At 43.1% G+C, this 18,051-nt stretch overlaps 1 protein-coding gene and 1 long non-coding RNA gene across 2 annotated transcripts in view; one reads left to right on the top strand and one right to left on the bottom strand.

The window, feature by feature from the left end:
- Positions 1–8,402: 8,402 nt before the first annotated feature.
- LOC147000152 (uncharacterized) lies at positions 8,403–11,987 on the bottom strand. Its single transcript, XR_015046179.1, has 2 exons — positions 11,876–11,987; positions 8,403–10,774 (listed from the first exon to the last, which is right to left on the bottom strand). It is a non-coding gene; the product is annotated as an uncharacterized LOC147000152 (long non-coding RNA).
- A 112-nt stretch (positions 11,988–12,099) lies between these two features.
- Ric1 (RIC1 partner of RAB6A GEF complex) overlaps positions 12,100–18,051 on the top strand; it is an 85,886-nt gene continuing 79,934 nt past the window's right edge. The window contains exon 1 of the mRNA XM_021151804.2: positions 12,100–12,457. Coding sequence (XP_021007463.1) covers positions 12,314–12,457 — 144 coding nt within the window. The 5' untranslated portion in view covers positions 12,100–12,313. The remainder of the gene's footprint in view (positions 12,458–18,051) is intronic.

Raw genomic sequence — 18,051 nt, 5'->3', positions numbered from 1 at the left:
TAGCAGCTTGACAACACACCTAAAAGCACTAGAACAAAAGGAAGCAAATTCACCCAAGAGGAGTAGACGGCAGGAAATAATCAAACTCAGGGGTGAAATCAACCAAGTGGAAACAAGAAAAACTATTCAAAGAATCAACCAATCAAGGAGCTGGTTCTTTGAGAAAATCAACAAGATAGATAAACCCTTAGCCAGACTCACTAGAGGGCACAGGGAAAGCATCCTAATTAACAAAATCAGAAATGAAAAAGGAGACATAACAACAGATCCTGAAGACATCCAAAACACCATCAGATCCTTCTACCAAAGGCTATACTCAACAAAACTGGAGAACCTGGATGAAATGGAGAAGTTCCTAGACAGATACCAGGTACCAAAGTTGAATCAAGATCAGGTTAATGATCTAAACAGCCCTATATCCCCCAAAGAAATAGAAGCAGTCATTAATAGTCTCCCAACCAAAAAAAGCCCAGGACCAGATGGGTTTAGTGCAGAGTTCTATCAGACCTTCAAAGAAGATCTAATCCCAGTTCTTCACAAACTATTCCACAAAATAGAAACAGAAGGTACTCTACCCAACTCATTCTATGAAGCCACAATTACTCTGATACCTAAACCACAAAAAGACCCAACAAAGATAGAAAACTTCAGACCAATATCCCTTATGAATATTGATGCAAAAATCCTCAATAAAATTCTTGCTAACCGAATCCAAGAACACATCAAAACAATCATCCATCCTGACCAAGTAGGTTTCATCCCAGGGATGCAGGGATGGTTCAATATACGGAAATCCATCAACGTAATCCAGTATATAAACAAACTCAAAGACAAAAACCACATGGTCATCTCGTTAGATGCGGAAAAAGCATTTGACAAGATCCAACACCCATTCATGATAAAAGTCTTGGAAAGATCAGGAATTCAAGGCCCATACCTAAACATGATAAAAGCAATCTACAGCAAACCAGTAGCCAACATCAAAGTAAATGGTGAGAAGCTTGAAGCAATCCCTCTAAAATCAGGGACTAGACAAGGCTGTCCACTTTCTCCATACCTATTCAACATTGTACTTGAAGTCCTAGCCAGAGCAATTCGACAACAAAAGGAGATCAAAGGGATACAAATTGGAAAAGATGAAGTCAAAATATCACTCTTTGCAGATGATATGATAGTATATATAAGTGACCCTAAAAATTCCACCAGAGAACTCCTAAGCCTGATAAACAGCTTCGGTGAAGTAGCTGGATATAAAATTAACTCAAACAAATCAATGGCCTTTCTCTACACAAAGAATAAACAGGCTGAGAAAGAAATTAGGGAAACAACACCCTTCTCAATAGTCACAAATAATATAAAATATCTTGGCGTGACTCTAACTAAGGAAGTGAAAGATCTGTATAATAAAAACTTCAAGTCTCTGAAGAAAGAAATTATAGAAGATCTCAGAAGATGGAAAGATCTCCCATGCTCATGGATTGGCAGGATCAACATTGTAAAAATGGCTATCTTGCCAAAAGCAATCTACAGATTCAATGCAATCCCCATCAAAATTCCAAATGAATTCTTCAACGAATTAGAAAGTGCAATCTGCAAATTCATCTGGAATAACAAAAAACCTAGGATAGCAAAAACTCTTCTCAAGGATAAAAGAACCTCTGGTGGAATCACCATGCCGGACCTAAAGCTCTACTACAGAGCAATTGTGATAAAAACTGCATGGTACTGGTATAGTGACAGACAAATAGACCAATGGAATAGAATTGAAGACCCAGAAATGAACCCACACACCTACGGTCACTTGATCTTCGACAAGGGAGCTAAAAACATCCAGTGGAAGAAAGACAGCATTTTCAACAAATGGTGCTGGCACAACTGGTTGTTAACATGTAGAAGAATGCGAATCGATCCATTCCTATCTCCTTGTACTAAGGTCAAGTCTAAGTGGATCAAGGAACTTCACATAAAACCAGAGACACTGAAACTTATAGAGGAGAAAGTGGGGAAAAGCCTTGAAGATATGGGCACAGGGGAAAAATTCCTCAATAGAACAGTAATGGCTTGTGCTGTAAGATCGAGAATTGACAAGTGGGACCTCATGAAACTACAAAGCTTCTGCAAGGCTAAAGACACCATCAATAAGACAAAAAAACCACCAACAGATTGGGAAAGGATCTTCACCTATCCTAAGTCAGATAAGGGACTAATATCCAATATATATAAAGAACTCAAGAAGGTGGACTCCAGAAAGTCAAATAACCCCATTAAAAAATGGGGCTCAGAACTGAACAAAGAATTCTCGCCTGAGGAATACCGAATGGCAGAGAAACACCTGAAAAAATGTTCAACATCCTTAATCATCAGGGAAATGCAAATCAAAACAACCCTGAGATTCCACCTCACACCAGTCAGAATGGCTAAGATCAAAAATTCAGGTGACAGCAGTTGCTGGCGAGGATGTGGAGAAAGAGGAACACTCCTCCATTGTTGGTGGGATTGCAAGCTTGTACAACCACTCTGGAAATCAGTCTGGCGGTTCCTCAGAAAATTGGACATAGTACTACCGGAGGATCCAGCAATACCTCTCCTGGGCATATATCCAGAAGATGTCCCAACCGGTAAAAAGGACACATGTTCCACTATGTTCATAGCAGCCCTATTTATAATAGCCAGAAGCTGGAAAGAACCCAGATGTCCCTCAACAGAGGAATGGATACAGAAATTATGGTACATTTACACAATGGAGTACTACTCAGCTATTAAAAAGAATGAATTTATGAAATTCCTAGCCAAATGGATGGACCTGGAGGGCATCATCTTGAGTGAAGTAACACAATCACAAAAGAACTCACACAATATGTATTCACTGATAAGTGGATATTAGCCCAAAACTTAGGATACCCAAGATTTAAGATACAATTTGATAAACGCATGAAACTCAAGAAGAATGAAGACCAAAGTGTGGACACTGTGCACCTTCTCAGAATTGGGAACAAAACACCCAGGGAAGGAGTTACAGAGACAAAGTTCGTAGCGGTGATGAAAGGATGGACCATTTAGAGACTGCCGTACCCAGGGATCCATCCCCTAATCAACTTCTAAACGCTGACACCATTGCATACACTAGCAAGATTTTGCTGAAAGGACCCAAATATAGTTGTCTCTTGTGAGACGATGCTGGGGCCTAGCAAACACAGGAGTGGATGTTCACAGTCAGCTATTGGATGTATCACAGGGCTCCCAATGGAGAAGCTAGAGTAAGTACCCAAGGAGCTAAAGGGATCTGCAACCCTATTGTTGGAACAACATGATGTACTAACTAGAACCCCAGAGCTCTTGTCTCTAGCTGCATATGTATCGAAAGATGGCCTAGTCAGCCATCAATGGAAAGAGAGGCCCATTGGACTTGCAAACTTTATATGCCCCAATATAGGGGAATGCCAGGGCCAAAAGAATGGGAATGGGTGGATAGGGAAGTGGGGGGGGCGCTATGGGGGACTTTTGGGATAGCATTGGAAACATAATTGAGGAAAATATGTAATAAAAATATTAAAAAAAAAAATAAAATAAAATAAAGAATATACATGGCATTCAAGTCCAACGCTTTGTTAGACTGGAAAGTTGGTTGAGACCAAATAGACTAATTGCTGCTTTTGGCTAACAAATCTGTTACTGGCTCATTTTTCTTTCCTAAAGATAAAAGCTGGGTGTAGCTGGCTGAATCCGGTAGTCAATAGCATTTGGGAGGTGGATGTGGGAATAGAATCAGTTTGGGGTTATCCTAGGCTACATAGCAAGATCCTGTCACAGTAAACAAATGAGCAAAAGTGAGGGGCTCTCTCTTTCACTTGGTTAGAATACTAGCTTCTTTACTTATCTTTTTCTTTGTGCTAATGTCCCTTCCCAACAATCTCATTTGCTTATTCATTAAAAGCCTAATTATAAGCCTCATTAAGACTCAATAATATGCTTCCTTGCCTTTATGGTGCCAAGTAATATTTAACTGTGGTTTGTGAGTAGTCATGTGGACAAGGTAGACATATCAGTAGCATGTACATTGGTACTATATACATATGTGTATGTATGTGTATACACACACACACACACACATATATATATATATACACACACACACATACACACACACATATATATGTATTATTGTTTCCCACTGATATTTTCACCTTCACAATGAATCTGCCAATATTCCCTACATTTGCATCCTGGAGGAGAAGCCTAGGTGATCACTGGGAACGTGGCTTGCACCTGGACATGACTTCCACCCTTACAGGAGTGCACGTGAGGAAATCTCCACTTGGACCCAGCAGGAAGCTTTCTGACACGGCAGGATCATGCTACGTATCTAATGGAGCAGGTTGAGAGACACCAGGCGAGGGGGATCATTAGGCCTGATAAACTGTAGGAAGGGGAGAGCTATGCTCCTGGTGCCTCCTCCCTGATCAATGACCAAAGCAGTCTTCTTTCCATATGTATGAGTGTTTTGCCTACAGGTATGTCTGTGCTCCATGAGCATGTTTGTGCCCATGATGGCCAGATAATGGTGTTTGATCCCCTAGAAATGGATGGAGTTACAGATGGTTGTGAACCACCATGTGGATGCTGGGAACGGAAGAACAGCAAGTGCTCTTAACTACTGAGTCATCTTTCAAGCCCCCTCTGAAATAGAGTTCAACACAAGGCTATTGGGAAGTGTTGGAACACAGCCCCGTTCTGTGAGAACTCTGAGAGCTTGTGAGAAAACTGCAAGAAAACAAGAGTTTTGTGACCTCAGTTTCTTCGAAACACAGAATTGTTCTTGGACTGTGTTTTCATGCTCCTCCCAGGCATAGCAGATGGGAGTTTCTTCAGCTGTTGTCATTCGTTTGCCTCTATAGAAGAGTTGGGTTTTGCCACATGTGGCTTGTCCTTGTAACTGAACACCTTTCTCCATGTTTGTCTTCCTAACCCTCAGAGTACAAATTGCCCGATGCTCTGCATAAAGTTGGCTTTTGCATGAGATTTTAGTCTGCCTCGTGAATGGAATGAGTATCGGTTCCATTCTCTTAAGTCCCGTTGCCTCTAGAGCGATAAACAAGGGGTTCCCCAAGTCAGCTGTAAGAGAGTGGGAACGCTCACAGGAGAAGGTGAGCGAGAATAGTGGGGCAGAAGCCAGGGAAGGCTCTGCTCTGTCTTGTGTCAAGCTTGTGCATCATTTCTAAACAAAGGAAGAGCACACGTATAATCTCTGGTTTCCACAAGGAGGGGCTTTAGATGAAGAAAGGTGGGGCTGAATGAATATCGACGAGGCGACAATAACAAGGGGAAAAGATCCCCGTTGGATTCTGGGTGAGTTGGGCATTGATTTGAACTGTTATTAACATACTTAAGCAAGGTGAGGATATTAATCATGACAGAGACATGGCTAACTCTTAGAATGAATATAAACTGGATGGTCAAACCTTAACATGGATAAAAGAGGCGACAAAGGAGGTTTTCTCTGTGCAGGCAAGATCAAAAGTAGAAATGGCACCACCTATGCCTGTGACGGTTTCTCTGCTCCCTTACTGGAGCAGGGAAATACTTATCCGCCATTGCTTGAACAAGACGCTGAAGCATGGGCTGAGGAATTTGATATTCCATCTGTACTGGCTGGTTTTGTGTCAACTTGACACAGCTGGAGTTATCACAGAGAAAGGACCTTCAGTTGAGGAAATGCCACCATGAGATCCAACTGTAAGGCATTTTCTCAATTAGTGATCAAGGGGGAAAGGCCCCTTGTGGGTGGGACCATCTCTGGGCTGGTAGTCTTGGTTCTATAAGAGAGCAGGCTGAGCAAGCCAGGGGAGGCAAGCCAGTAAAGAACATCCCTCCATGGCCTCTGCATCAGCCCCTGCTTTCTGACCTGCTTGAGTTCCAGTCCTGACTTTCTTTGGTGATGAACAGCAGTATGGAAGTGTAAGCTGAATAAACCCTTTCCTCCCCAACTTGCTTCTTGGTCATGATGTTTGTGCAGGAATAGAAACCCTGACTAAGACACCATCTAATACTGAATTCCCTCATTTGATGGGAGCCTAGGAAAAAGCTAACTTTACATAGGCAAGCCGGGGCATGGCAGGGGAAAGAGACTCCATGACCAATTCCTCCCGGGCCTCAGGAGATGTGCTTGGTATCTCCAGGGCAATTTCAGCAAAATCAAAATGCTTATATGCACTAAACAATCTACTTTAAACTCTAGGAGGGATGGTGTTGAACAGCTCTTGCGTACTACCTTAAGAGGCAAGGAAAGAACTCCAGCTCTTTGAATTCAGACTAAAAGCAGCATTTGCGTATCAGGTGGATCCTGCACTGACTCTGAGCCTCTGCTCTCAATTGTCTCCCACGGGCATTTTAGCACAAGACGATGAACCTTTGGAACGTACCTATTTACCCCAGAAGGTCATAAACACTAGCTGCTTACCTTAAGCTGCTTACTCCATTAGTAAACCTGGGGAGGACCCGATGTCAACAATTATATACGTTTGATCCTTGCTGCATTAGATTACCCTTAACACTCAATTTTTAAAAAGCATTACAGAACTCTATGGATTTTCAAACTGCATTTGAAGATTACTATGGAAGGATAAGAAATTATTCTCTAGCTGGGAAACTATGGGATTTTTCTCATAGGAACTGAATTTGTAACCACAAAGATGGTCCAACCTTCTCCCATCCCATGGGCAGATACTTATCTTGTTGATGGCTCGTCTAATGGTATAAGACAGATTCACGGCCCAGATACTCATCAGTTTAGTAATACTTCCTTTTTTTCGGCCCAACAGGTGGAACTGACTGTTCTGATTCATCTACTTTGGTTAATTCACCACCGTCTCAGTATAATCTCAGATTCTGCTTATGTTGTAGGATTATTTCCAGCATTCTCGTGCACATGTTAACCTCCCTGCTTTTACTGTAGATTCTTTCTATCTATTTCTGTCCTATTTTTACTTCTACCTAAGTAGTAAAAATACCCTGGGAAGGGGTCTGCATCTGTCATTGCGGACAGAGTCACTGAAACACGATAGATTCCTCTTCGACTTCTCCAGCCCTGGGCCCTCGACTTCGAGAGTGCAGGGTAAGGAGACAGCGGAAATCATCAGAAAGATAGCAAACCCCCAGCTAAAGGGCAAAGGGAGATAACAACCACCCCATCAGAGATCAAGTCTGCCCACTTGGGGCCAACGTAAGATCCTATGCACTAAGGGAGAAATTACTTTTCACTAAGGACTTGATTTATTCTTGGACCCTGGGACCATAATAGACCATAATAAACCCATCCATCTGAAGAAGGGGCTATATTTAATTTTCTTCTTGAGGTTTACATAAACTTCCCATTTGCACAGGACATCATAACTAATATGTATTCCTACTAAAGGCAAATATGGGCTTATGTTCTATAAGATACTAGAACTACTAATCGTATGGGTCTCGTTTCAAGCTATTCTCTAGATTTTTCTGATCAATATAATAGCCTGATATACTGGACATAGTTTGGATCTCGGTTCATGGTGGCAGAGAATCACACACAATGCTTTCACTGTTCTAACATAATCTGCTGGCTTAGAGGACAGTCAGGGATCAAATGACATTTAGATTTATCTACATCTCAACTCAGAACTACTCTGGATAACGTGCTATTAGAAAATGAGAAAAACGGAGGTGCTGGAACACAGTCCCAGACTGTGAGCTTGCCCTGTGCTTGGGAGAAAACAAGATCTGGGACCTGTTCCTTCACAACACAGAACTGTTCTTGGAATGTGTCTGCATGCCCCTCCCAGGTGTAGCAGACTGGAGGGTCTACTTCCACTATTGTTATTCCAATGCCTCTATGGAAAAAAATATATATATATATTGCCATGTGTGGCTTGTCCTTGTGATTGAACACCTTACTCATGTGAGTCTTCCTAACTCTCAAGAGTATAAACTACCTGATGCTCTAAATAAAGTTGGCTAATGCTCGAGACTTTAGTCCACCTCAGTTTTAGGTTCCACTCTCCCAGATGCACGCTGCCAACTAGAGCAGTGAACAGGGAAGCTTTCGGCCTTTGGCAGTCTGTCCAGACCACAAATCACTCAGCCTACAGCTGGAATTCATTTCAAAGCTTCAGGTTGAATCTGAATATTTCTGCTATGCTATAATATTTTCAATTAAATCTCTGGCAAAAAATGAAAGCTAAAGTGGAGGGAATAACACCATGAATTCCCAAGAATTCCTCATTCAGCTTGAAATCTTAGTAATCTAAGAGCAATCCTGTCTCATGTATATTACTTATCTTTTCATGTGCCTGGTTACTTCCACATTGCTTTAAAGCAAAACATAGCTCAGCTATCAGTTTGCAGAAAGTACAAATAATTAGGAGTCCATCCAGAAGCAAATACACGCCATTTATTACAAGTGTAATAAATCAGATGCTAAAAGCATAATGAAGAGCCACAAACCCCAGCAGTGCTTAGCATCACAGGTTCTTAGGGGGGTCCCCAGACATTACAAGTGGGATGCTTAGAACCAAAATCCATCTGTGGCTTTATCTCCGAAACCTGTGACTATATGCAAATACACAGAGCCTACTTTTAGTCTGGTGACTAATTATTTTCTACTAATCCTTCTCTCGACACTCTTGAGACAGCGCCTGAAACTCTACATTACTGCATTACTATCTTTGATTTGCCAGTGATGCACAGCCCTACCTGAAGCAGGTAGGTCAAGTAGAACATTTCGACTGTTAACAAGGTTACGGTTTTATAGTCTTAGTACAAAAGTAACATACATTCTTTAAACATAATTTAGAAAGATACAAAAAAGCCCAAAGGAAACTTATTAAATGCCTATACTTAAAGGGATTTTTAAAACATCAACATTTTGGTACATTTTTTTTCCTTTTGCTAAAATGTGTTTCTTCATAAGCATGGAATATTTTATAAAATATGTGTAGACCATTTGTATTACTTTATAATTCAATTAATATACTTTTATAGCATATTCTCCAACATAATTTTTTATTTTTATAAAATATGCCATTTTAAGTAAAGACAATTCTATTTTTGGAGGACAACTATATTTTTCTTCTGTGGTATATCGAGTGTGTGTGTGTGTGTGTATGTTTAACTTATTTAACGTAGAGCCTCATTAGGTCAGACTGGCTTGGAATTCATAATTCCTGTGTCTAACTTTCACATACAGGAATTACAGATGTATTAGTCAAGGTTCTCTAGAGGCACAGAACTTATAGAATGAATCTCTATCTATCTATCATCTATCAGTGATTCATTAGAATAGCTTACAGGCTGTGATCCAGCAAGCCCAACAATTGCCGTCTACCAATGCAAGATCTAAGAATCCAGTAGTTGTTCAGGCCACAAGGCTGGATGTCTCAGCTGGTCTTTGGTATTCACCAGAGTCCCAAAGAAGTAGGCTTTAATTCCAAGAAGAAGTGGATGTGCCAGCGAAAGCAAGAACAAACAGGAAGGGGGCAAAAACTGCTTTCTTCCTGCATACAGGCTGCCAGCAGAAGCTGTGGCCCAGAGTCTCACCTCAGAACATGGAGATTAGAAGTGTGTCTTCTTCCCACTGCAAATGACCTAATTCATAAACAAAACCAAAATCCCTCACATGTGTACCCAGCCACTTCGGTTCCCGATGTAGTCAAGCTGGCTACCAAGAATAGCCAAATACAATAGGTATCCATCTGTACTGGTTAGTTTTGTGTCAACTTGACGCAGCTGGAGTTATCACAGAGAAAGGAGCTTCAGTTGAGGAAATGCCTCCATGAGATCCAACTGTAAGGCATTTTCTCAATTAGTGATCAAGGGGGAAAGGCCCCTTGTGGGGGCTGGTAGTCTTGGTTCTATAAGAGAGCAGGCTGAGCAAGCCAGGGGAAGCAAGCCAGTAATGAACATCCCTCCATGGCCTCTGCATCAGCTCCTGATTCCTGACCTGCTTGAGTTCCAGTCCTGACTTCCTTTGGTGATGAACAGCAGTGTGGAAGTGTAAGCTGAATAAACCCTTTCCTCCCCAACTTGCTTCTTGGTCATGATGTTTGTGCAGGAATAGAAACCCTGACTAAGACACCATCATACCTGGCTTATGAGGTATGATTTAAGGCTAAAACTCTGTGTCTCCTTACAAAATAATATAGGAGGGTTTGGATATCTGTCTCTTTCTCCATGCATAGACCACATAATGGCACTAGTCTTTATAGAAATTGTATCAACTTATCCTCCAATACATGGTTTAGAGAGGTACTTGTTTCCATGCACCCTGATCAAGAGTACCCTTGTAATAAAAAAGTTAAGTCTGATAGAACCAAATATGTACCTACTTTTACTAGTTTACTTGAGGTTCAAAGTCATCCAGAGAGTTTGGCTGGAGTGGTGATGGAGGGAGAAAGTGGTAATGGGGGGGACAGAAGATCTGAGCACTGGAATTGTTAGCACATTTCACAGTGTTAAAGTATGATCTCTGAACCTCAGGTTGGTCTATATTATATAAGGTTTCTGTCACAGTGGGTAACACTTAGGGAGATTTACAGTGAGATATTTTACCCATCACTCCCAAGTGAGAAAGGACCAGAGGGTCTCCTCCTTCTGTCCATGTTCAGGCCACTATCACACTTCACCTTGAGCTGGTCTAAAGACTGCTGGGTCCTTGGAAGGGAGAGCAGTTTTTCTTAGGCCATGAGACCTTGGGCATATCCACCACTTTAAATAGCGACGATCCAGCACCATCATCTGAGATTTTCTGTGGAATCAAATCAAAGCATCCCCTTAATTATTTTGTAGACCTTAGCTGCTACAAAAGATCATAGGAGGAGAATCCGACCCAGAAGCTCACCAGTAAGTGAGGTCAAAACAAAGAACAATTAAAAATTACTTAGAAACATCTACCCTGCCCATGATTGCAGACACACTGGTGAGGCACGTGAACACACTGAAGCAGAGGCAGAGCAAACATTCTCAATGGAATTGCTGCACATTTTCATTTCCTCTGCCACGTGTACAACTCTGTCTGAAAAGTACTAGACAACGACGTTCTTCTATGATTTTATACCGGCAAGGCAGAGACCTCTCTGGACCTCTTGATTTATCCAGCGGGTGTAACTTGGATCGTCAAGATTCCGTCCACACTTTCATCTGAAAAAGACTTTTCAGGTCTGCTCTGTTTAAGATATCCCAGGAATGCTGTGTTGGCCTGTGGGACACACACCAGGACAGAGATTCTAGGAGACCCTCTGGAAACAAAAGGCTAGTGAGCTGGGACTTTAGTCAACTTCTATGAAAAGCAATTAGAACAATTACGGAAAGTTACATTGTTATAAAATCCGGATTGTTACTTTGTTGTTACTTTTAAATGTTGAAAGAGTTACAAAAAGCTGCAGCTATTGTTAAGGTTCCAGGTCCAAAAGTTGAGCACCCCTTCATTCCTCCCAGCCCCCAAATTAAAAACACCAATCTCTAGTCTGGATCAACTCAAAACCTAAGTCCATTTCTTTTCCTGAACAGTTTACTGGGGCTGCAAAAGCCACCATCTGGCTTCGTCTAGCATTAATAACTAGACAGGAAGACAAGACTGAAGCACTTTAGTGACTGAATAAAGAGCCTGCCTAGAATGTAAGCTCTGTACGGCCAGGGACATCACCAGCTCTCACTTAAAACCGCAGCACACAAAGGATTTGTGGGTACAAACTGGAACCCCAAGCCTTGGAGTCGCAGAGACCCAGCTCCAAGCGCAGCCCGGGAGTCACGTGACGCGCGCTCCGCTCGCCCCGCCCCCTCCAGCCCGGGAGGTCGCGCCAATCCAGGGATCGTGCAAGTGGGCCGGGCCGCTCCGATTGTCACTGACTGAGCCTGTCGCCTCATCCCGGTCCCCAGCTCCACGCTCCAGGTCGCCAGCCAGCAAGGCGTCCCGAGCCCTCGACGTCCTGCCCCGCGGCCTGCGTTCTGACGCGGGGCGGTCCGAGGGAGCCGGGCGGAGCCTCCCCGCGCCGTGCGGCGTGCTGACGCGAGCGGCGAGCGGGGCGGGCCGGCCTCGGCTCCTCCCGCCGCGGGCCCACTGGCCGCCCGCCTCCCCCACCCTCGGCCGGTCAGCGTCCCAGACTGCGTCGCGCAGCATCGCGTCGGCCCGGCCCGGCCCGGCCCCCGGGCAGATGCCCCGAGTTGCCGCTGTCGCCGCCGCCGACTCGGCCGGTGGCGGTGTGGGAGGTGGGCGCCTGGCCCGGGGCCGCCGAGCGTGACAGACACGGCCGGGGCCGCCGGGGGCTGTCGGGGCCGCGCGCGGACCATGTATTTCCTGAGCGGCTGGCCCAAGAGGCTGCTCTGCGCGCCGCGGAGCCCGGCCGAGGCGCCGCTCCACGTCCAGTCTGACCCTCGGAGAGCGTTCTTCGCCGTGCTGGCCCCGGCCCGCCTCAGCATCTGGTACAGCCGAGTAAGTAGGCGCCGGCGTCCCGACTTCCCCCGAGCGGCCCCTGTCCGGTCCCGACTTCCCCCGAGAGGCCCGGATCGAGTCCCGATTCTCCCCGAGCGACCCTGGCCCCGTCCCGACTCCCTCCGAACGACCACCGTCCGGTCCCAACTAACCCCGGGCGACCCCAGAACCATCCTGATCACCCCACTATAGTGACCCTGGAACTGGCGCGACTGCCGCCGAGCGACCCCGGACCGGTCCCGACTTCCCCCGAGCGACCCCGGCCAGTCCCGACTCCCTCCGAGGGAGCGACGGCGGTCCCGTCCCAACTAACTACCCCCGAGCGACCCCAGCCGGTCCCGACTTACCCCGAGCGACCCTCGCTCTCGAGTTGGAGCCGCGCGCGGACAGTCTCCACTGCACCCCAGTCCCCGCGTGGCACCCACAGCCGCGCGCCAGGCCTGGAGCTCCCTGGCGGAGCCCAGACTTGCCTGCCTCTCTGCCCCCATTGCCGCCGAGCCAATCTGTTGGAGCGTCCCCCAGCACTCCCGCAGCTGTGGCGTCCCCGCTCCCCCACCCCCCACCCCCTTGCTTTAAAGGTTGTTGTTTAGTGGAGTTCCGGAAAGCCTGTTGGTCTTTACCAAGTGTCAGAATTTACAGTCCTATGGTAACTGATTTCTGAAAACTTAAAAGACTTGTTGGGTTTGAGTGTAGATGTCTGGTAACTTTAGCTCCGGGTCTCCCCCACACATCACGGACTCCAGTCCTTTTCTTGGCTGCTCTTGGACTCTGGAGAGCTCTGCTGGGATGGTTGGAGAGCCGAGGAGTTCACATCTGTCCGCGCCGCACCTGGAAATTATTATTTCCAGGCTTGGAAAGAGCATGGGGTCAGAATTCTTTGCTTTCAGCCCTGGCTTTTCTCTTTCCTCCCGTGCCTTGAGTTCCGAGTAGATAAGAGAATTAACTTGAAAAGTAAGGGGTGAGTGGGCTAGCCCCCGTCCGGTTTTTGTTGCTCCTGGACATCTGTTTGTAAAAATTACAGAATTCTGAGTTTTAAGATTGCGCCCCCCCACCCCCACCCCCGCATTCAGAGAGACAGTACTAATCGATGTCAGAGTGGTGGTGGTCTTGAAAAGAGACTAGAGGTTGGTTGACCTTGCCCTTGCTAGATATGTGAAACACTGGTTTTGGTTTGGTTAAACCCTTTAGATCTCTGCTTATTACCACGGTGTGCTGATAATGCCCTTGATTGTCCGCACACACAGCTGTGGTAAAACCGATGCTAGAATTTAAGTAATTTAATTGGTTTCTCTTTTACTATTACATAGTTAGGCTATTTGTCACTAAGTTTTGGCTGACCTAATTTTCAGAAAGGTATGAAAACCGCAGGTTACTAAACAATTACAGCATCAGCAATATGATACTCAGATCCGTGCTGAATTGAATTTTTAAATATGTGCGTTGTAAATGTAAGTTGGTACCTAAGTGAGATCTGTTTTCAACTTATGAGCAGTTGAACAACTTTTATGTAGTGCAACTGTTTAAAGTTAATAGTTGTTTGGAAGAACATAATTAGAAGTTGAATTTTACATTGTTTTCTAAATTTAGTAGTTTTGTTCGAATGTAACACCTTTAAAATCTAACCTTTTAATTATTTTAACCCCTAAGGATAAAAATCTGATTCATGTAAGTTTAGCATGGTAGGCCAGAAGCTTGTAGGCTACCTTCTTCCCCCTCACCTCCCCACACATGGACATTAAAATGCGCTCAGTTGTCCTGTGGACATTGTGACATGGATAAAATCTGTTTGGATTGGGAGTTAGATGTAGTGTATTGGAACTTGTGCATCCTCTGTTCATTCCCTTCAAACTCCCACTCTACACACCTGAATCTCACAAAAGTACCTTGGTTACTACTGATCTCTAGTGTGTAAAACTTAGAATTTTACACACATACAAAACAATCACACACAGGGAAAGAAAACGTTTTCAGAGGGTAGATTTTGGGGAATATATGGGTTCAGAGGCATAAAGTGAAATAAACTTCTGGGCTATGGTAGGGAGCCTACAGGGCACTCTAGGTTTATAGTTAACCTGAAACTCTGTGCACTAGCTTTGTGACTTAGAAAATCATGCTTAAATGAGATGATTCGAGGTCTGACTATGTGGCTGGGGAGTGGGAACGGTGCCAGGCTCCACCTGCCAAGTCTCCTTCTCTTGGGATATATGTTTGTAGCTTTTCTTATCCTGTGAGAACGTTCATTTTAACTTTCTTATTTCCAAACTTTACAACACAGTGTTTAGGTTCAAAATATTAAAAGCAAAACTACCTCTAGGTAAATCAAAGAGGCTATCACTTATACCCATAACTTGCTGTATGTGAAATTTTGATTACCCATTAGACTATGGGAACATTAAACTAAAATCTCTAAAAATAACAGTACATTTTATGGGTCTTCTAGTAAACTTTTATGAACCAGTTATAGCTACCTTTATTATGTACTAAATTGCGATTTGAAATCCCAGTGTTTTAGAGTCATATCTGTTCAGACTAATTTTCTAGACAAATTTGGAAGATACATGTGAATGCTGTTTGGTTTATGAACAAACATTTCTATAGATATCCACTTCGCTTTTTGATAATTAAAATAGCACATTTCATCACTAAATTGGGTTTGTTGCTTGGTTTTCAGTGTGTTGTGTTACTAGAGGTTTGCCCTTTGGACACTGTGATTCGAATTCGGAGTTCTAAAACCCAGTCCAGGGGCCAGTCAGGCCTAAATACATGGCTCAGTGGGGAGAGTGCTGCCTGCCATCCCTGGTGACCCACACAGTAACAGCAGAGGGTCACTCCTGCAGGTTGTTCTCGCCTTCATGATTATGTGCTTGCACAGCCACACAGAAATACACTAAATAAATAAGTAAACAAACAAATTAGTAATTTAAAAGCCTACTGGAGTCTATAATAGTGTTACCCACACTTTTTTGGAGCTAAACAACAGCCTAAGTGGCTGTTTTAAAAAAATATTTAGAACATGGGTTGGTAGCTCCTTCCTGTAATCCAAGCAGGATTGGGAGATTGGGAGGATGAGGCAGGAACTGCTGTGAATTTGGGGCCAGCCTGGGCTAGCATAAGGGCTAGCCTAAGACTTTGTTGAGGAAAAGGAAGGAGAGTGGGCTGGAAGGAAGGAGGAGGAGGGAAGAGAAAAAGAAAAGAAAGAAAGATTTAGTATCTATGTTAGGATGGGATGGGATATTTCTATTAAGAGAATTGTAGAATTCAGCTCGGGGCATTGAGCTCCCCCATAAAATGGGTATTACATGTCATGAACTGGGTTTTGTCGGATAAGGAGGACCGTGGATATTCTTTTAATAGACTCCTTAACTGTAACTATGAACGACTACATATGTGAACCTTAAAATATTTAGGATGGTTTCATTCTGAATTAGGTACGTACTCATCTCAATTTTCAGGTCACTGATTTTGAAATATTTAAATTACTTTCACAAGTTTTTTTGAATGCTAATTGTAAAGGATAGCAAAAATAGGCAGCACATGAAAGTAATGAAGGGGCTTATTATATAGAGAAAACATTTTGCCCAAGCCTTCTGTTGTTGTTGGTTTTTTTTGTTTGAGACAGAGTTTCACTGTGTATCCCTGGCTGACCTAGAACTCACCATCACACCCAGAGAATGAAAGTTTTTTGAGTTACCACTGTGGGCTGCTAATAGAAAGTTGAGATTGGCAGTTCATTACTGTCTCCTAAATAATGTATTTGAGTAACCCTGAGCAGAAACTTGCATTCCTGTTGATGTGTGCTAATAGTGCAAAATCCCTGTTACTGTGTACATGGAAAACACAGCAAGGTAGATGTCTCAAGAGCCAAGCTATAAGTATATAATTAGCTGTGTCCTCAGGAAGGCTGTTTAATTTCCATCTCCTTTTCTCTAATAGTCGTATTTCACCTTTTCAGCTCTGTTACTGCCTCCAGAGGCCTTCCTTATAAATCCACATGTCTGAAAGTCTTCTAGGGTTCGCTTTTTGTTAAAGAATAAAGTTCAAACTCCTTGGTTTGATATGAGAGCCACTCCTGTCCTGGAATGCTCTCTTGCCTCATGTCTGATTATTAGTATATTACCTATCCTTCAGCTTCTGTTGCAACCCATCTTTCTCCATGAGTCATTGTTACCTACCATAACCGGAAGGGTTCACTTATTGATGAAGTTCTGTTTTGGGGTTTTTGCCTTCTTGCTTTACTGAAGCATATATATGACAAAAAGTGTAGAACTTATGATATATGGTAAAATGTTTTTATATACATGTGTAGTGATAGCTATAATCAAGCTAATAAGCATGCCCACCACCTCACATAGTTCTTTTATGTGTGATGAAAACACTTAAGCTCTACCTTAGGCTATAGAGATAGCCTAGTGGTTAAAAGCACCTACCTGCTCTTGGAGGGGAGCCAGATTTAGTTCGCATGCTGATGCCCTCTTCTGGCCTCTATGGGCATAGGGTACCCATTTAGTGTATATACATACATGGAGGTACACACTCATACATATAAAAAAAATCTTTTTGGCCTCCCTCTGACCTACACACACACACACACACGTTGTAGCACATGCATGACCCTCACCCAACACACATATTACTATTGTATAATAGTAATAATGAACAAATTTCAAGTTATAATACTATTACCTGTAGTCTCCAAACTCTTCATTAAATTACAAAAATTGACTAGTCTTATAACTGTGTATTTGTATTTGACCCAAATCACCCCATTCCCTCCACTCCAACTTCTGGTAATCTCTGTTCTAGTCTTGGTTTTTATGAGTTTTACTTCTTGAGATTTTACATATGTAGTAGTTTCTGCAGTATATGCCATCCTTTGTCTGGTTATTATTATTTCACATTATTCCATTAAAAGTTCATCCCTATTGTACTAAGTATCCGGATTTCCTTTTTTTTTTTTCTTTAAAAAAAATAAAAAGGACCAAATACTATCCCTTTGTATACACACATTTCCTTTATCAGTCCATCTGTTGACAGTCACTTAGATTGTTATGGTGACTGGAGTAATGCTTTAGTGAATACAGGCATGCAGATAACTTTTAAAATACTGATTTCAATTCTTTCCTTTGTACATGTTTGAACTAATACTCTATCTATGCTCAAGTGTACACGCAGATAGGTACTGAAGTTATAGGATTATGAAACTATATGGTTCTTTTAAAAATTTGTAAATACCCCATATGGTTTTCTATAGTTTCCGTATCAATTACAGTCTCACCAGTTTTGAGAAGTTCCCTCTTCTAGATCCTCACCAACATTTTATCATTTGACTTCTTGGGGAAATCCATCCTAAGGGGTACAGAAGCGCTATCTGACATGACAGCTTTGATGTGCATTTCCCTGCTAATTGGCAGTACTGTTTTTGCTTTTTTTTTTTTTTTTTTTTTTTTTGGATGAGGATCATCGCTGATGTGAATGTTTTGCTGTTGGCTTTATGAGTTGCTAAGTATCTTGCATCTGTACGAGGTGTGCACTCTCTCCCTTTGCACAGGCTGCCTTTTCATGTCATCAGCTGTTTTCCTTGCTGGTTGGGAGCT

This window comes from Mus caroli, unplaced genomic scaffold (genome assembly GCF_978045245.1).
Source record: "Mus caroli unplaced genomic scaffold, Mus_caroli_1 scaffold_20, whole genome shotgun sequence".
Lineage (NCBI taxonomy): Eukaryota > Metazoa > Chordata > Mammalia > Rodentia > Muridae > Mus > Mus caroli.
Note: the sequence above shows the minus strand (reverse complement) of the source record. Positions and strands in the feature narration are given on the sequence as shown.